General features: G+C 42.8%; 1 protein-coding gene across 4 annotated transcripts; it reads right to left on the bottom strand.

Moving 5' to 3' along the window:
• Positions 1-907: 907 nt before the first annotated feature.
• On the bottom strand, positions 908-20,535 carry LOC124053699 (fibroblast growth factor 6-like). 4 transcript variants are annotated; one of them, XM_046379113.1, is made up of 4 exons: positions 20,341-20,531; positions 19,004-19,114; positions 5,346-5,449; positions 908-3,754 (listed from the first exon to the last, which is right to left on the bottom strand). In XM_046379113.1, the coding sequence occupies exons 1-4, from the start codon at positions 20,360-20,362 to the stop codon at positions 3,578-3,580; spliced, it is 414 nt and encodes a 137-aa protein (XP_046235069.1). In that variant the 5' UTR covers positions 20,363-20,531; the 3' UTR covers positions 908-3,577. The 4 variants fall into 4 exon arrangements, 3 of the variants coding, with proteins under 3 accessions (XP_046235069.1, XP_046235068.1, XP_046235067.1); XM_046379112.1 differs by lacking the exon at positions 5,346-5,449 and adding an exon at positions 19,445-19,538 and having other exon boundaries at positions 20,341-20,465; XR_006842208.1 differs by lacking the exon at positions 908-3,754 and adding an exon at positions 19,445-19,538 and having other exon boundaries at positions 5,419-5,449; positions 20,341-20,535.
• Positions 20,536-20,538: the final 3 nt, after the last annotated feature.

Raw genomic sequence — 20,538 nt, 5'->3', positions numbered from 1 at the left:
GAAAAACGATCTGTTATATCCCAAATTTAAAGATTAATGGTGTCATGACCCCTCAGATTTGTCTTGTGAACGAGGGACCCAAACCCAACATTGAGAACTAGCAGATCAAGTGTATCTGAAGCAGGTGAGAGTAGGTCCACCCCAACGAGTCACACGGGACATTTTTCTGGACAACAGGTACTTAAACCTTTAATACTCAATATTTTTACACTTGTACAATATAAAAGCATTAAGGTGTTTTTATCTTGCTGCAGTGGGACTTTTACTCGAGTGAAGGGTCTGAGTGCTTCTTCCACCTCAGACAGTCAGAACAACACTTCACCAGCAACCAGTTAAAAAAAAAACTTTTATTGTTGTCTCAGGAATACAGTAGACTGCTGTGCACAGCACATACGTACAAAAATAAAAGGAAAAAACTTTAATATCCTTACTTAGCATTGTCTGTTTTCAGAAACAAATAACTGAAGTTTGTTTCGTCTTAATTTACGGTCATCAGCAAACCAAAACTAAGGCAGAGGGTGAGGTATATGAGAACAGAGATGAGAGGAATAGAGTGGAGGCTCACTCCCTTTCAGCCTTTAAAAAATAAAACACATGAAGCACACGCCCCTAATTAAGTCTGGGGCTCAGGCATGCCAATATTACATTACACATTATTAAATAAATAAAAAAAAAAAAGATATTCCTCACCTTGATTTAATTTAAATCTGATCTATGATAAGCTGTGGAAAGAAAAGAAGCGACAGGCAGATCAGGATGAATTTTTTTTGGTCAAAGCTTACAGGTGAGCTTTTTAGTTTTAGACACAGACCATCACTCTTCTGGGGATTCAGCTCTATTTCTCAGTAGAAAAACACGAGAAAAGTCCCGTCAACGTGTTGTTATGAGGTGCAGCTGGAGACGTCACACCTGTTGACTGCGATGCGGGCGCCACAAGTGATCGTCGCTGTTCACTTCCGCACCGTCCTCGGAGGAAAACGTTGTGGATTTAATATGCTACTTCAGCCAATGCACATCAGCCTCATGCATTTCATGCAGGCTCGTGTACAGCAGCCACACGTCATTTTGTTTGACAAATCTGCTCTGCTGTGTTGCATAAAAAAACAAATCTCAGAACAAAATACTGTTGTGAGCTGATCTGTGCATCACAGACAGCTGAGCGGCAGGTGATACTGTGTCAGTATGTGATGAATGGTGTTCGGGGTCGGGGCGGCGCCCAGCAGCAGCAGAGGACACGTCCTGAGGATGGCTGAGGTGCGGTCCTGCAGGACTGGAGTGCAGCAGGAGAGGTGAGGCTCTGCAGGACTCTGCTCCTCACACACACTGCATCAACTCTGCAGATGTCCCCTCCCAAGAAATATCCCAACGCAAGTACTTGGAAAGGGGAGGGGACGGCATGTCGTGGAGGTGCATTTTAAAGAGGTGGGACTCTAAATTCAGAAAAGGGAGGCAGGACTGTTTTAAAGAGTGTGAAGCAGAGAACCAAAGGGGACCACGAGAGCTACCAGCCAAGTCATACATCCTTTAAATTGTGTTACGTTTAAGCAGAAAACAAAGTGTTTCCTGTGTACAAAAAAAAAAAAAAAAAGAGACCTGAAATTCCGCTTTCATGAAAACAGTTCGACCCATATAGTCGACCACTGGGGTTGGGGCCAAGGCTGGTCTGTGACTCTGACCTTGAACTAAAAAAGGCTGAAAGGGGAGGAGGAAGCTCCTGGGTTACAGCTGGAATCCCAAGGTCTCCGGCCTGCAGTGGGTGAGTGGTGGGGTGAGGGGGGGAGGGTAAGAGGGACGGGCAGAGGTGGGTGGCTGGGGTGGAGGGGACATTCAGGTATGTGGGAGGCTGCCTGACATCCTGGCAGATCCACATTCCCACAGGGGTTTTGACGAACAACAAAGGCGACAGGCCGGCTCCCTCGCATTACGTCTTTCCTGGATTTAAACAGTCCCGCTTCCTCTCTGAACGCATGAACAGCCAGCGGCTGAAGGTGGAGCAACGTTCAGGTTGTCAAGTCAACAGCTGCAGAAGCCACAGGGGTGGATGCACGCTGTAAGTTTCCCAGAAAGTGAGCGAAGCAAGAAAAACATGAGAAGACATCAACTTTACACCAGCGCACATCATTAGCAGCGAGTGTACAAAGTGTGTGAGCAAACTGCCACCACGTGCAGCAGTACTGGTGTGAACAGCCCAAAAAGTGCTTCTCTTTAAGCCCTCCAATTTACACAATCAAACTAAAACGCGACAGAAATGACTTCAGTTCTTACAGCGAGCGTCCAGTGTCCACCAGCCGTCCTCCAGTCCTTCGGGCCACGCGACCGGCTCATCCATAATTACATTTCAAACTATCTGCCTTCAGCTCACAGCAGCTCGCTGCCACTGCAGTGCTGCTGCAGGGCACGCAGACGAGCCGGTGGGGAAACGGCCCAGGATGCACCCCACCAAACACACTGAGAGAAATAAAAGAGAGACAAATGTGGGGACGAGTCTTGCTCAAACGTTTAGGCGACCATCATCGACGGCTAACTGTGCAACCTGAACTCTTTTTGCCTCACTCAGGCAACTGCGACAAAGCAGCATCAGAAGCTCCTGAATTCTTCTTTTCTGCATGTGCGACTATTTACATCGAGTGGTTTTCACGGACGGCAGACATCAGTCTCAGCAGCAGCCAGAAGCTTCCCGCTTCATTGTTCAAGACAACGTGCAGGCCGACTTCTGCTGTGCGCTCGCAAAGCTATCCGTTCAGTCCAAACAAATGTTCTCCATGCTTGTATAGATAAATATGCCGCCCTTTTCGTGTGCCACAAAGTCAAACTCGTGGCCTCTTGCCAGCCTCCATGGCTGACCGCTCTCTGGTTTCGACCACAGATTGTATATTACTTAATCGATCTAATTACAGAAAAGAAAATAAACCAGAGATAGTCACCCCCCCACCCCCTCCTGAGGCCCTCTTCGGAGTGTCAGCCCTATTTCTGACTCCAGCGGGTGTCTCTTACATGCAAGTTTAAGGGGGCCACAAGTGGGAACACCAAGGCACCTTTAAATCGTGCAGCAAAGGTAGTGCATTTAAGTCCCCCCCAAGCCCTGCAGCCGGACATCGGCAGCCGAGCGGGGGGGGGGGCCATCCAGCGCTCCAAGGTTTGAAAGAAATGACAAACTTAGCAGATAATCGCGCAGAAGTCCATGCATCCGTTAAACTAGTAAAGTGTTTCTTTGAGGTAATAAAAAGTATTCATGTCACTCTTTAAAAGCACAGGATATAGCTCATCCTCCATCTCAAAAAAGAAAAAAAAGAAAAAGGAAGTGACACGTAGTTCAGTTACAGCAAGCACCAAGATTAAGTGAGACAGGCAAAGGCTTCCACTCTCCCCGTCCATAAAAACAATAAGCAGCACAGTACATATACAAAGATAGCTATCCAAATATACATATATAAACAGAATAAATATTGAGGGGCTTTCATTCGCAGTCCGTCCGTCCGTCCGTCCGTGTGTGTGTGTGTATATCAGGACTATGCATTTCTATGTTACCTGGAAGAACATCCACATGTGCAAATTAGTGAGTTATTGCCATTTGCTCTCATAGCCGCGGGAGGAAGTGTGTGACAGTCATGGCGGTGGTGGCCTTGTTGCCTCTCTTTACGCGGCCATGCTTGCTGAGGGCGATATAGAAGCCCTTGTAAACAAAAGACTCATAGGCGTTGTAGTTGTTGGGCAGCAAAGTCTCCTTGAACTTGCACTCATCCCCGAAGAATCTCTAAAAATGACCAACCAAAAAAACAAGGGAGGGAGAGAGAGAGAGAGAGAGAGAGAGAGAGAGAGAGGAGGTCAGTAAATCTCATTCCAGACGCAGGATGGACATCGCAACATATGCATGGTTTCCACGTGACCTTTACTTTGGCAGACAGCCTGCCTACACTGCATGCTTTGAGGGAAACTGGAGGAGGAGGTGGCATGTTGTTGCAAAAGAAATGCTCCTTCTGAATGCAGATGACCAGCCTGAACCTGCTGAAATGATGATAATAATAATAATAATAATCCCAGGTAGGCCAGCTAGAAAACTATGAGTTTAAATATTACAACTGACTCACAAGGAGAAACACAACTGAATTTGCTACGATCAAAACGGCGAGCAGAACGTTAGGAAACAAGGAGACACGATGCTCGAGCCAAAGCTCTGAGAGTTGGATCCATTAAATGCATGTTTCTAACAACATCTGGAGAAAGTAAATAAAGTGTAAAGCCTAGAACTTCAAACAATACGTCATACTCCTCAAAGTAAGCTGTTGTAGTGTTAAAAGAGCACTGAGGTGTGGCCCCACACGAAGCTGTTGGATCTTTCATTGTAACGTTTAAACAAATTACTTTCACGACTGCGTTGAAAAGAGCGTTAAACAAAGACTCTAGCTGAACACGTGTGACAGAAAACCCAATCTGGGTTTTTAGAAAACTAAAGGTAAAAAGACTGCTATAAATACATTCACTGTAAATGTGTGAGTATCACATGGAGACGTTTTGTGTTTTATAGTGCAGGACATCAGACAGCAGGTCAGGACTGACCTACTTTAAAGGCAGAACAGAAGAAGGAGTGAGACATCTCGTTGTTGGGTTTTAGCCCTAAAATGTTCCTTTACTGTTTGAATGCAAGTTTATCATCTGCTCTGATGAAAAACAAAATATGAGCAGAAAGACTCCATCCAATCTGAATAAGTGCTGACTTGCTGTACTTATTTCTACATGGTTTTTTTATTGAGACAAAAATGAAACTTTTCGCTCCGCAGTTGCACATTTTTCCTTTGTGAAACATAATGCCTCGTCAAAAATCGAATTAGCAAAGGGTGTATATATTAGGTCAAATTTCCTCGCTTTGAATCAGCTACAGCATAAAAAGTCCACTCACACAGATTTGACCCCAGACCCCCATCTGATATGAATTTATGAATTTGATGTTTTCTAACACTCACACACTCTGTCACTGTGTTACTTATGTGTGGAGTTACAGTGAAATTACCCCCCCCCCCACCCCACCCACCCACAGACCGCCGGGGGCCCTTCACACTGACAGCACCAACTCACTGCTGCATCACGAGTTCTTACACATTTAGTTGATTATACTCATGTACATTTACTTAAAGCACAGGTTATAAACTTGCAATGCAGTACTTTTACACTGTGGTACTTCCATTTTTACTTGAGTACAGGATGTGAATATTTCTGACACACTCGCTGTGAAACCCCCTTTCATCAGAGCATATTAATAACACAACAGCGCTCATAAACCCACGGATGCAGCAGCTCCATGAACTCATCTTACACTGAGCAGGATGTGTGTGTGTGTGTGTGCGTACCGTTCCGTATAACCTTCCCCTGCTGTTCATTGCGACAAACAGCTCACTCCTCACTCCGAACAAGCTGATCACTCCTCGCTCCACGGCGGAGATCTCAATGAGACCTAAACGGAAGAGAGCAGTTAGGGCGGCCGGTCAGTGGCCTCTGCAGCACTGATGGGTGTAACCCTGCAGGTGCACTGCGACTGGGTGACTGAGTGATGCTCTCTCTGCTCAGTTAGATCTTTGGAATATTCACCTATTCGCAACCATAGTTTACAGCGTGCTGAGCGGTGTGTGCGTGTGTGTGTGTGTGTGTGTGTGTGCGTCCTGGGACGCGGGGTAAAAATAAGTTAGCGTCTAAACTGGGTCCAAGCATTCATGTCATGTTTTTGGCCTGGGAGGATATTTCGCACCGCACGGATGCGAGGCTCAGTACAGTTTTTGCTCTCGGAAACTTTCAGCCATGCCGACACGTCTTATTAAATATCATGCAGGACAAGCGAGCAGCTCTAACTTTCACGCAGCCTGCCTACAGATTTAGCCTCTTCTTTCATTTCTTTCTTTTCTTTTGTTTTTTTTTCTGCTCCGCTGCTTTGCGGGATGCAACTCACTGTATTGGTTCTCACTGTGTGCACCGCTTATCCTGCCGTCCGGGAGCACCTGCAGGTGAAACCCAATGCCCACGTTGCAGTACAGTCGTCGCACTCTTTTGATGCCCTGCAAATAGTCGCTCTCCCAGTTCAGCTCCGGTTTCCCCCCGGTTATACCCAGATAGGAGCGGGAGAACAGGGTCTCCCACTTCTTTTCCAATAAAGTCGCATTAGTCCTGCCCGGAATCGGATAGGATGAAACGATCCCCCACAGAGAAGTCCACAGTACAATAACAGCCGGTAGCGTCCAGTGCGTCCTGGCCCCGCTGGACATACTGTAGAGGCACCTTTGCGCAATGGCCATCCAGTTCACCTTTGGGGCACGTGGTCAAAGTTACCTGCCCTAGAAATGCAACTCTTCTTATTTTTTGTCCTTTGGCATAGTGGTGGTGGTAAAGGCTTATTTTGGGATCAAGGTAGATCAAGGCCCCATAGCCCGAGATGTGAGCAGGAGGAGAGGGACGGAGCGCGGCGGAGCTTGAATTGGTGCCGGTGGCGATGATCATCTTTCGCCGCTCCGCGCCTCTGTACAGGCAACGCTGGCCGTGGAGAGGACACCACTCACCGCAAAACCAGCTCACCTTGCCCGACACTCACATCCTAAAATGACATCACTGTGACTTCACCGATACACCCCCCCCCCAATCAAAAGTAGGCGATGGGAGGAGGAGGAGGAAGAGGAGGAGGAGGAGAGACAGTGAGTTTCAGGACCCCGGTAGCAGCAGTTCTGTTAGAAATGATGGGGGGTGCTGCACCTTCACAACAGCTTCAAACAAGCCAGACAGAATAAGAGGAAGTGTTTCCTGCATTGCCTTTTCAAAATAAAACTCTGGTCAGTGTCACCACGTGGCAGCTTTCACACTCACACACATCACCAGGTCTGCAAAAACTCAAATGACATACATGAGAGATTTACAGAAGAACAGCAATAAATGTAAACCACAAATCATCAAAATACCAAACAATGGAAAATCGTTTAAAAAGAACAGTATCCATACCACAGTTCTACATTGGTGATCAATACCTCCATTTACAGAAACTAAAAATCTACATCAAGACGCTTAAAAATGAGGTGAAAAAGATAAAAACACAGAAGTGCAACTAATATTCGATTTATCTGCGACTTATTTTCATATGAACTGAATACTCAGTCAGACAACAAAAAACATTCCCAAGAAGACTGCATAAAAAATATGGACAGGCCCAAATTTAATACAAAAGTTTAGTAACTTTGCTAACAATAAAAGCAGTATTCATTCATTCATTTCATATGACAAACTATATGTGTGCATTAGACAAAGGCATAAAAGTGTAATCTCAAAGATCGTTGAGAGATTTGTGCTTTTACTTTGAAGGTAATCTAACCTATTTTTTAAGCCTTCCTTTAGCTAATTGTTGCTAACCTGATGCCGCTCCTCCTCACATGGGAGACCTGCAGGAGAGAGAGTGTGTGAGTGTATGTGTGTGTGTGACTTTCATTGGCGTTGAGCAATCATGGGATGGATGGATGGATACAGTGTCGAGAACCCAAATCGGGACGGTGGTCATATGTCCTGGCAGCCTGCTGCCTTATTTAGAAGGAAGGTGTAAAAACAGTCACAGGCAATCACAGGAGAGCAAACGGCAATCCTGTCTGACACGTCCTTCGCTGTTTGTTCAGGAAGTTTACATAACCTGATATTTTGTCTGGTCAGATTGCACGTTATTATTGTAAGTAATATACACTCCATGACTAACAAAATAATACGACCTGCCTGCATCGAATACACAGCATTTGTTTGCTTACTGCATTGAGTTCAGCTCCATAAATAAAGTGGTGAAGAAAATGCGGACAAAGGCCTGCAGTCGGTGATCACAATAAGGCAAAAATCACTGTTTTACTCCAGGAAATACACAAATTTGTCCTTAATTTCCCTAAAAAAAATGAGTTGCTGTTATACGCTACGTATTTCCCTTATAGATATTTTTGTCAGGCTGAAATGTGGATAAAAAGCTGCACAAATAAAAATAAATCTGAGCCGAGTGCACTGGGTTCATCCTCCTTTACATCCTTGTTTGCATCCCATCCCGCTGGGTGCTGGTAGGGGATGAGGACTCGGGGGAATTCCTAAGGCGTCACAGGCTCTGGGGCCCTGAGGTGCTCTCGGCTGCCAGGGAGCCTCAGGCCCACCTTAGCAACCAGAGAGGCCTTGTTGCTGATAAACAGCAGTGGCAGGACAACCCATAATGGGAAAAACAACAAACAAACAAAACACTTGATGTGTCCTACACAAACCTGAGACAGAAATGTATTTATACATGTTGACAGTAGGTTCAAAATAAAATATTCAGCATTTCCGCCTTAAAATGTCTAAAACGTGACCTCGTCTTGTGAACATTTCTGGGTCACGTCAGACAGATTTTCACCTGCAATGGTGGTCGCTGAACAGCGAAGACCAAAACTCCCATGATCCCACACTACCTGTGTCTTTTGTTTCGTTATCTCTGACAGACCGCTGGCTGCAGAAACTGCACACTGCGTGTTGAGTACATGAGTAGTGTATCCCATCTATAAATTATGTGACTAAATAAAAATATGTATAAAATAACAGGTGAACCAGAGCAGAGCCCTGAGGCACTCCACAGTCAACTTAGGCCAGGGAGTACTAAGAGTAAGTACTTTAAAATATCTCTTTCAATTCCTCAAGCACATAATCAGATATAAAAGAAATGTTTCCACTGCCATGCATTGCACCCCACACAAGAAACTTAACCTTCAACAGCAGTTTAAAGGTAATTCAGTACTCAACTTCACTCAAGCATAATGTCGAAGTACTTACACATTTACTTCATTACGTTTCAGACAGAAATACTTTATTTCTTACTGCTCTACATTTATCTGGCAGCCACTCCCTGACTTGCATATAAAATTTGGTAAAAATAAATAAATAAATAAAAAACAATTTTCTAAATTTATTATTACTATTATTCAGATTTCTAAATAATTATCTGTATCATCCAACACTGAAAGCTCACTGGCAGAATGATGTCAAAGAGAAAACCGGGACTTTTTAGCCCACTAGACCAAATCACACAGAATAGCAAATTAATGAGACAGCGTCTTGATTTGCTGCGTAAGCACACGGCTGCACAATCCGAGGCAACCAACAGCCTGAATAGACAAAAGTACTGGGTTATTGACAGAGGGTAACATCGATCGATGGCGAGTGGGCACTTAATGAGACGCTGCTGAGATTAATTTAGCTAATACTGTTGGCATGAAGCTGAGGCTGCTATTGTAGTAATGACACCCATTTAGAATTCAAAAGAAGCAAATGCACTTTTTCCAGAATTTCACAATGTGAAAAAACTTTTCCTGAAGTGTTCACTTACACATTACATACATATTAAGTTTACTCATGTTCATTTGAGATAAGAAGGAAGTAACCAAAGTCCACCAAATATTCAAAAAGCCTTTTATTTTTCCTTCTTTTAGACTACACTAAGTTGCAATTTTGCATTGAAAAACAACTTAAAAGGGGCAGTAATTTGGTACTGCACTACTGCAAAGTTGAGAGACTCACAAGAGACACTGAAACAACAGTTGAAACTGAAGCAGAAGAGGTCAACAATATCCTCATTTGAAGTGGGGTCTAGTATGAGTCAAGCTTCAAACACACAGGATCCTACATGTCCCATAGTGCAACTGGTGTCTTTCACTACAACCTCCATTTCTTTGAAAAGCCAAACCTGCAGTTTGCATACAGTAGAACGCTTTCCAAGTCTCACAGCCCAAGACAAAATAATCCTGTAAACTGAACATCACGTGTAAAAATCAGTGAACTTCCCCTTTAAACTACTCATCACTTATCCAGTTATTTGCATATACACGTTCAACTGATCAATTCATCAGTTGTTGCAGCTCTAGATTGGAGCAGGAGAGGACCAAGCCATAAAAACCGAATAACTTTGACAACTGCGACTGAGTCACGCTGGGACAATAAGAGGCAGAGGGAAGCAGATGGAAAGATGCCCACATAACACCGCAAATTGATTTTGCCTACAGACTCGCCACGACTGAATATATTAGAGCTAAAGTAGAAGACCTGAAACTAGAGACTCAAGCAAGAGGAAAGTGTCTGCAGTTTACTATTGTCCCATCAGCTGTCTTTGTTGCAATTATAGGATCTATTTAGCACACACACACACATCAATCAGAAAGCAGGCCTGAGGGAATAGGCAGACAAACAGCTTTTGTGCATATTACCAAAGTGTAAGTAACTGGATACAGGAGGACGCAAAGCTCTTTCAATTACTGTTTTATTAACGTGGGGTTTAAAAGCCGATATTGAAACAACAGCTGGGGAGACCCAGAGATGGAAGGGGGGGGGGGGGGTATCTCTGGAATGACTTCAAAATTGCTAGCATAGACGGGCAATAATACTCAGTCCAAATGTGTACAGACGTCACACCGAGGCCTCTGCATGAAGACACAGGGTGGCTGCCCTAAAATCACAGCAGTTAACAGAACATTTACATCATTAACAAACAATATCTACATGCACAAATGCTGTCATGCTGTCAAGTACATCCACAAATTTTGACCTGCTGGTGGCACAAAAAAAAAAAAGCCAGCAAATGAAGAAAGTATGAATATCTGTGGCAAATCTCATGGCAATCCAATCAACAGCTGTTGAGATGTTTCAGCCTGGACCAGCATGACAGTGCCATCCATAGAGTTAGCAGTTAGCATGGCTACGAATCCACCTCTGAGCTAACCAGGCTAAACTGGCGCTTGTCATCATCAACCCTCAGCCACTGAACACCCTTTATGACAGTAAGAAAACTTTATATCAATCGAGCAGATCGCAGTGATGTGGCGATCGATCAAATCGAACTCCAATCCAAGGGAGCTGGGGCTTGTTAAACAGCAACAGCACCACCCTGAAAGAAGTTCAGGGGTTCGGAGTTCTGCTGAACAAGCTCATGTATAATTCAACAGCCAAAAACTGCACTGGGTTGTGCTCTTTGCCTTTGCTGCTTTGTAAATTCGTGACACAGGGAGTAGCAGCAAATCCACTGGGAACCTGATACTAACTGAAATGCCTTCTTATGAGAACATAAGCAGAAGCTGCAATATATTAGGAGACCCGTTCTGCTTTTTTATTGTGTGAAGCTCTGAGCTGCACAGACACGGCAAAGAGCAGCCTGTCAGGGAGTGTTCCCAGTAAAAATATCTTATCAAGGGTAAAGCTTGTGCACCTTGCAGGGAGAGATGTGTGCTGCTAAATTGGGCGTAGAGTGACTAAGGGGAAAGGAAGCGAGCCAGAGGTGACTTTTGCACCGATTACAAATCGCAACCAATGACACAGCAACTTTTATGCTCATGTCGGTGAGATATACTGTATATTCCAAAGACTCATCAGATTGTTTGGATGACTATCAGCAGCACATACAGGAAAACAACTTATAGTTTCCTGGAAAGCAGCAATGATTAGTCAATTACTCTGTCAGTCACTTATGTTTTGTACTCATATATCTGTGACAGGTCAGTGCCAGCCTATAAAACTGGCCAAACAATATGCGAGTCGGTCTCCAGTTAGGATTTGGGAATTTTCATTGTCAGATATCAGAGTGAAATGAATAGAATTGTCTTCTGAATTTTCAGGTGAATAAAACAACACATCCAAATGCGTCTTTCTTGTGCACTTTGCACTATTTTCATACAACTGCTAAACGATTAATTGAGCAAACATGTGGCTAAAATATCAATAATGAAAAGAATCATTAGTTACAGCTCAAAAGCTTGTGGTCAAACAGCAAACTTTAGATATAAACAATTCATTTCCTGCATTCCCATTCTGGTTCCAACTCCAAACAAAATGAGTGTATCGCAAATCCATTTCTTTTTAGCAAGTACAGATCTGATGGAAATCTCTTCAGTAATCAAACTAAATATTTTCTACTGTCCTGAAAAACTCTTTTATGGAGTCTGAGATGTTTATGATGGCTTTGATGCAAAATTTCAATAAAGGTTGAAGATTATTTGAGCTGTGGGTCTTATGTTGCATTACAAAATGATCACACTTATGTCTGAAGACGAAATGGTTAAAGAAAAAAATGTGACTTGTAGCGGAGCCTGGAGTGCACTCTGAATGACGGTGAAAGCCTCTCTTCGATCTCTATTTAAGCTCAGTAATTACGTTGTATCCCGAGAGAGCTGAAAGATGTGAAAACGTCTGTTGAACAAGATGCGGTCAAACAGCGTTGTGAGCCATATATGGCGAGCTTTGACACAGCAGGGTTGCTGATTTACAAAAACCTCAGTACGACGTCCGAAAAAAAGTGGTGGTGTTGGTGGTGCATTTTGTAGAGCAGTTAATTGCATTTATCTGCTTATTGTCACCTAAATCCCAAGGATCAGATTTAAGGCCCTTTGCTTCAATTAATTCATTAAAGTAATACCACCTGCCAACAAACCCTTTATATCAAATTAATTTCTGTGAAAAGTAGAGCAAAAACTGATGAGCTATTTTTAAAGCCAAAGTTAGTTTGTAAGTTAAAGACTCATGGCTTTAAGGGAACAGGCTTCCTGCAAGCTCCAATGTAATTATCTTAGATGTCTTCTATCTGAACTAACAAATTTGCCCTGTTCTCACCTTCCACTGCACCAAATATCAGCTGTGGGAAAGCTGAGGCTTCATCAGTGCCATATCCTCACACCATAACCTTCGAGGCAAAAACTAGCAGACTGACTTGGGGCCAAGGGGAAAAGCTCTGTTTACGTGGCTCCAATGCTGAAAAGTCAGACAGTTTGGTTTATGGCTGCAGGAAGAGATAGAGATCAGAGGAGGTGCCAGCTGCTGAGTCGGCAGCCGATTCCCTCTGGCTCCTCTTCCCTCTCTCCCAGGAACCCAACACCGAGCCAGGCCACCAGGACCGAGCAGGGGAATGCGAGGAATTCTCTCAACGCATTCGCTCGCTGCTTTGCACGTTCTCACCCCTGTGGGATGTAAAGAGTGCCGCCAGCCCTGAGGATGCGACCACCTTGCTCTGCGGCGAGCGAGCGCGAGGGTGGCCGTGAGGCGGCAATGAGCGGAGGATCAAGGCAATTTGGCTGATGGGCCGAGGAGAGCGTCAGGAATGGCACACTGCTGAGAGAGTGAGTCATCCTGGACAGAGCTGCTGTCACTCGGCCAGCACAACAAAGATCAGATCATTTATTTTTGTCACGGCCCCTGCTGGATGAAATCTAAACCCCCAAGGAGTTGATCAAAGGTTCTGGCATGCTGGCCATCCTGGAGAGCGACTAATAAATAAGATAGTCAGGAATAATCCAGAAGAGTCAGCAGCAGGTTGTGGTTTATCCAGACCAGTTTTCTTCAGTCATCAACGACTTAGTCTTTGTAAAAATCTGACTCATAATTCATAGGTTTGGCCTGCAATGAACAAACTGTTTCATAATCAAATAATTTGCATTTCACTTAATAGAAAATAATTTTGTCAATAAAATATCAGTTTACAGTGAAAAATGCCCATTATGAAATACTAGCTTTGTCTGATCAACAACCTAAAATTCTGTTTATTTTGCCCCACAAGTTTCAAGTGTCAAACGCTGACTTGTTGTACCTTTGCAACACTCACGGATTCTTACTTTGTGAAAGGGCAGGCGATCAAAAAATGAGCAGTTTGGCCTTTGTCACATCAGACGTTTTGACCTGTCGTAGAGGGAAAAGCACACGTGAAATTAATACAATGAATGGTGTCTGAATTCCTTTCGGCTACTTTTTCATTTCCAGGATCCTGATAATGTGCTTACTGACTCACTGTCACACCATCATAGTTCACCAGGACACATAAATGGAGCCGAGCCATTGTTATTATTAACACTTGTGCTTTTCCCTCTACGATAAGTTAAAAGTCCTGCTGTGAAAAAGGCAACAAGAAGCCAAAGTGATGGACAGCAGGCAGAGGGTGAAGCGCAGGAAACTCAATAGTGATGGTTGGTGGGCAGGTGCGGAACGACAGGTAGAAGAGAGGAGGACAGTGCACCTGTCACCATAACCAGCTCAGGGAAAAATAAAACTTTGTGCATAGACCATCACTCATACTGTTCATAGATCTTAGTCTATCCAAAATTAAAACACGTAACACAACACATTGTTTGGTCAATATTGCATGGCTGTCAAGTGACAGCTTGTGCAACATGTTTTAATTTTAACAGACCAAAAAAAGGTTCAGGTTTTACATAGCTTTCCTTTAACACTGTCAAAGAGAAACCCTCCTACTGCTGTACCTCCACCCCATCCGTCTCCACATGTGGACATCGCCCTCTGGTGTCAAAGAGTTGCTAAGACATCCAGTGGCTCTCTGAGGGGTGATAACTCACTGCATTGCAGCACTGGGACGCTGGCATGTGGTTTGACTGACATAAGTGTCACTTTACTTTGAACAGAACTTGTGAGAAGTGCATTTTCCTACAGTAGAAATTTGGAAACTGTGCTTACTAAACTAGATTAGCTTCATCTGATACATAATGTGCTGTCCAGATGCTCAGCTAAACATAGTAAAGAAATCTGTGTCATCCCCTGCAATGCAGGTAGCGTGTCTCAGTAGAGTATGAAAATAAAATGGAATAACCTCAGGACATCACCTGATTGCTAATGGAGCACTGAGACGGAGCTAGATTACCCTGAGCTTCCTGTGTGGCTCACTGGCTGATCACTTCTTGATTTTGCAGTGAAAAGTTATATCGCTGTGACATGTGCATTGAGCTGTGTGACTCACTGTGTGCTGACAGTCTGCTGCTGTCAAAAGTATGTGGACGCTTCTTGGTTATCTCAGACGACCGCGTGTTTTGTCCAGAGCACTTTGTGGGAATCTGATACAGCCGATCTATCAACAGAAGAGGCAACAGCGAGTGCAGTGCATCCCAGGCACGACGAGGCATAAGTCACTGAGGTCTCATGTGCTTGTGTCCTTTTGCCTGTGACCTCCCTGTTAAAAGGTCAACCTAATGAGACCCCTCCCTGTGTGCCCTTCAAGTGCCATGCTGGAGTGCAGGAAACAATGCTGCATTACAGATGCTATTTTGAATGGTGTCACGGTGTAAAACTGGCAGCGTTGAATTATTGCCAGCCCTTTGATGCTGTTTATATCCCTGCCGTCTTGTCAACACATGTAATCATCCTGCAGATTCCTGATCCAGAGCCTGATATTGCCAATAACGCTGCCCAATAACACAAGCAGCAACGTCCTGTCATGATGATTCAGCACATGAGGGTTTGTACTAACCTGCTCTTGTGCTGTGAATGTCTCGCAGTTACCAAACTGGGGTCAGGTCACCAAAGGGGTTTAAGGATAAAACTGAGGAGTCCTCCACACATTTAGCATTTGCACTCATTTAACAAAGTCAGATTCATGGAAGCTTTTAAAGTATAAAAATTAATGAGGAATGAATGCATTTCTCTTCATTATTAAAACATGGAGTTTGACATTGCAACTCCGCCGCCGTCAGTTCGGTCAGATATTCGGGTGCGTTATGCTAGCAGCTAATGCAGCCTTGAGTGCCTACCCCAAGCACAGATGAGGAGCTACAGGGGTCTGGTCAAAGATCTTCACATTTTTTGAGGCAGTTCATCAGATTTAGTGCACCTTGCGCCTCAAAAGGTTTTACTTTACAACTTTTTTCCTTTTCAGTTTCCTTTTCAAATGATTAGAAAGAACAAAAAAACAAATTGTTGAGGATTTTTCTCTTTTTTATCTCTTTTCTTGTGATTTATTGGATCATCTCACCAGTTCATGATACACCCAGCTTGGTCTGAAAACCAAACCCACATGGATGCCTTTCATCAGCCAAACTATCATTCAGTGAGACCAAAAATTTAAAATGATTTTATACTGTTAGTGTATTTCAATTCTCATTCAGCCGACTCTGTCATCATACAACCCTCTTGATGACATGAACAGTTGCAGCTTGTTAACACAGGAGTCTTTCGTATCTCTGCTGTTCATCCCTCAAAACATGAATGCAGCATAAGGCCATAACCTGTGATGAGGGGTCACGGATGGTCAAGCAACTGCTCAACTATACTCTGAACACCCTTAAATCTGACAAACTAATGATTTTACTCACCAGCAAGACATTAAACAACTACAATTAACAATGCAAAAGTCCTTTTTTGCATTACTGCAAGCGAGCGAAAGCACTTGTCAACCTCAATTTGTGCTGCCAGAAGCCCACACTTCCTAAAATCTCTTTGAGATCGTTCCTCTCTGGGCTCTCATCTCCCTTGCAATTAGCTTTGTGGCTGCCGCGTGTGTACTCCAAAAAAACAAAAAACTAAAAAACCTAAACTAAAGCATGCACTTAAGAGGACGAGCTTGTAGAAAACAAACTCCGGAAGCCACTGATTGACAGACGTGTCTGCCCACTCTGGTTCCCTGGCTGAAGCCGTGGCCGCTGTGGCTGTGCTGTGGTTGCCACTGGTCCATGTCTAAAGACATCTGACGCAAGGCCATTTCTAGGTTACAATAACAACACCACACTGACACTGCAACGCCGGATATCCGAAATGCTTTGGAACTCATCGAGACATATTTAGTTTGAGGCTTGTAAATAACTGGTGCCCCCTTCAGAACACCAATACATTTTTCTCACTGACAGAGCATTTTGTCTTCATGGAGAGCTAAAAATACTTCAAGCTCGCAGCATAACAACGGACATAATGAGAGCAGCAGAATACAATAGAAAATCACCTCTTTGATGCACTGTGCATATTAATCACACAAAACATGGAAATTTTTGCATCTTACCTGAAATATCTCACTTATGTAAATACAATCTATTTTTTCTTTGCGCTGCGTGGAATGTAAATAACAACACTGCAGTCTCCTCCCGCGGAACGACCATACAAGGACAACGGCGCTGGACTGGAGAGAGCCCCACACAAACTACCAGTCTGAGATGCTATACAGTACATAATGATGGCGTTCACATCAGTGGTTGAGGTGGAAAGCTGCCTCTTGACCACTTCCAACTAACAAGCTCAAATTAAGACCACTGATGACCACACGACGGCCAACTCGGCTTGTGAATGCAGCTGGATGTCTCATTCCAAAATAGTCTGGTAATACAGCCAGCTGGTGCACGGATAGAAATCACTGTTAAAAAACTTTCTCTAATATCCTGAAACACAACAGGTGTGTGGAAGTTGGTCAATTATACACCATAGAACTAGAACTATAGAACACTGAACTTCTATGACCTCTTGTTTACCTTTTAACTCGTAACAACTTCAAATTTCATAAATGTACTTTAACTTTAACATCATGACCCGATTACTCAGGGTAATCCACAGAGCCTGGTGTGAGCAGGTTCATGTCTGATCTACTGGTTCAAATCAGTAAAATATGGTCAGAATTAGTAGCCCCCAACATGTAAGCAGCAGGATATCATCAGGCCAATCACTACTTTTATAAACTAAAATGCTGGCCATATCTTACAAATTGCACCTTCAAACTACTTATGAATAAAACATCCATCCTGAAAGTAAAGGAAACTAAGCTATTGGTGAGGTATTAGCTGTAATAAATATTTTGGACCTGGTCTAACTAAACTTGTACTAGGTACACTTACTCTTTTGAAGCTTGATTAGACAAAAGGAAAGCAGGTTTAATGATTTGCTGTGCAATTTGGGTGAGACTGAGGATCAGGATTCATTCATTACTCAGAATTTGTTGATTTACTCTTTCTTGTAAAATGTCTTTCATTTCTAATGAGGCTGGACGATGAAAATAAAAGACTGGAGTTGTATGGTAGGAACCTTTCTGAGGCAGATTTTTACTTCCCGAGCATGAAACAGAAGAAAAAAATCTTTGTTTGCAATGTATATTAAACATACAAACCTGTGTTTCAAAAGGTGCATAATTAAAGAATTTTCCCTCGGGGTTAAATAAAGGAATTCTGATTCTGATTCATAACAAATAAAGCTAACCATCCGGATAAGAACAAAATAGATGAAACCAAATAAAAGAAACAGAGAGACAACTTAAACTGAACAAAGAACATAAGTATGTTTCATAAGAAGAGATCTAAAGCAGAACAGTGCAAACTTCCCAGCAGAAACGAAAGTATCTCATGTTGTTTGTACTCTGCCCTTTTGAAGCAATTGAAAAATTAATTTGTGAGTATGAATGTATAGAACCATCTTTACAGTAAGTACTTTTCCTACTCTGAACATTTAACATCACATTTTCAGTATTTTTAACTCAATTTGATTTTTCAGCACATAACTTCAACCAGAGTCATAATTTGGGAGGATATTTCTACTTTTCACTGCAGCATACATATATTCATATATATATATATACACTACATTCTGTTCTCCACCAGTGGTCACGTGCATTTGTTTTGGACCTTCTAGTAAAAGAACGGAGGTGGCTCAATTTTCACTCCAGCAACATAAATCTGAATCATTTCCTGTGCTAAATAAAAAAAGAGATGCATGGAGAAGTGCCAGATGAAAAGGACTGTCATCTCACGATTATATTCTCAGGTGTTTAACAAGTCACAGGTGTCGCCACAGCTGTTGCAATATTGTGTGGAACACAATGTAAACATCTATATGTGTGATTGGAAGCGTGATGTTGCGACCACAGTGTTTGCATGACTGGATCTGATATTTTGGTCACGGCTGTAGGCAGCACTGGAGGAGTTTAGGAATGTGTGACCACAGGGCACTTTGGCCCCACGGTTGCATGTCTTCCTCCCTTGTCTGCATTCGAAGACACGGACCATCACACCCCTGAACGTCTACTCCAGGTCACTTTGTGACAAACCGCAGCCGACAGCCACCCACTCACAAACTAGAAAATGACAACCCTCGGGACAGCTGCTGCCCTCTTAGAAGTCCAGTAAAAACGGAGCGATTTCCCCTTTTACTGCACTTCAGAAGGAGCCATGATTGCCTCCACCCTGAGAGTGGGCGACTGTGTGGCTGAGGACATGTCATGTTCATGTCAATCAGGTCGTCAGAATACGTGTACCTCTGTGATCCTGAGGCCCTGAAGAGTCAGACTTCTGCTGCCATCTGCTGGACCGCTGGCTGCTTGGCTGAACTCGGTGAACATCAGTGGGATATATGATACGGTCATGTGCTGCAAAAACAGAAACGGAAATGTGCTTAAGTTTTGTCCATTTAAAATGTTCATGATAAGAAGATAAGCCACTGCAGGTAACCATATTAAACTGAGCCTATGTTTCATATTAACATCATAATATAATATGATATTACCTGCCCAGAAAGGTTTATTTACATGCATTGACGGATTCAAAGAACATATTTGATAGTTAATATACAGAATCTCAAAGTACACACTTAACACACTCAATATTACATACAGTGTGAATAATCAAAATTAATCCTTTAAAAGCATATTTTAAGTGATGTTTATTTTCTCAGTGCGGGCCCACACACGCCTACGTACGTGTTCACTAATGCAAACTGGGGTTTGGCTGCCTGCTGCTGTAGGTGTGGGATGAGTACTTTGGGTTCTCTTTGGCATGCACTTCTTTATTTTCCTGGCAAAAGAAAATATTTACTCAGCAAAACAGGAAGCACAGAAACACCGCGGGGCAGGTGGCATATGCTGTCCTCCGGAGTCTAAAATTATTCAATAATTGTGACTACTACGTGTACCAAGTTTGTCCTACAGCTGAACTTGTTTCCGAATGACCTCAAACATACAGTTTAGATAACTGGGATTTTACGACCATATTTTATTGTTACTTGTCAGCCAACATACCACAGCGGAATACCTGTGGAAAGTAACGCTGACTGGTATCATCTGTCTAAAAAGACAACAAGTTTCCGATATGCTTTGCTTCAGGCACACTACAAACAGCAAGGCTTTACTGATACACAGATATCGCTGAAGTTTCACCAGAAGATTTATTGGCAACAATTTTGTTAATAAACTGAACGTTTATTCTTGGTACAAAAACAAACAAACTTGTAGGTGAATGATAACTTATCAACAAACACACTGAGTAGATTATAATAACACAGTTTAATGATGTTGCATTTACTAAAAAAGTTCTTTACAAAGGTAAACCATACAGAAGCATAAATGACAATAAATTAATTACATAAAATTATTATAATAAATGGGGCGTAGAACTCACAATGTAAAGTGAAAACTTTAGCACCTGTTCAGATGTTTGAGTAGTTGCTAGCTTAATTATCTACATTCTACACAGCTGCTCACAGCCACAACACAGCAAAGTTCTCCTCATATTATTATTAACAAACAATGACTTGTAACGTCGCACATATCTAAATATATCACATTTCTTTAAAAAAATATATCTAAAAGTTACTGACCAGACTGAACGCATTTCTTCATCCGCTAGGTTCAGTTCAAGTCTAGCGAACCACAGCTCACATGTATTTAACAGAAGCAGATTCGACAAAGTATACTTTCCAGAAAAAAATAAAATAAAGAACATTTCAGTATCTATTATTTTCGGAGAAACCTAATTATCCATTTTCTACGTTCGTTTTATTATTTCATTCCAATAG

This window comes from Scatophagus argus, chromosome 22, assembly GCF_020382885.2.
Source record: "Scatophagus argus isolate fScaArg1 chromosome 22, fScaArg1.pri, whole genome shotgun sequence".
In the NCBI taxonomy this organism is placed as follows: Eukaryota; Metazoa; Chordata; class Actinopteri; family Scatophagidae; genus Scatophagus; species Scatophagus argus.
This window is presented reverse-complemented; position numbering and strand designations above follow the sequence as displayed.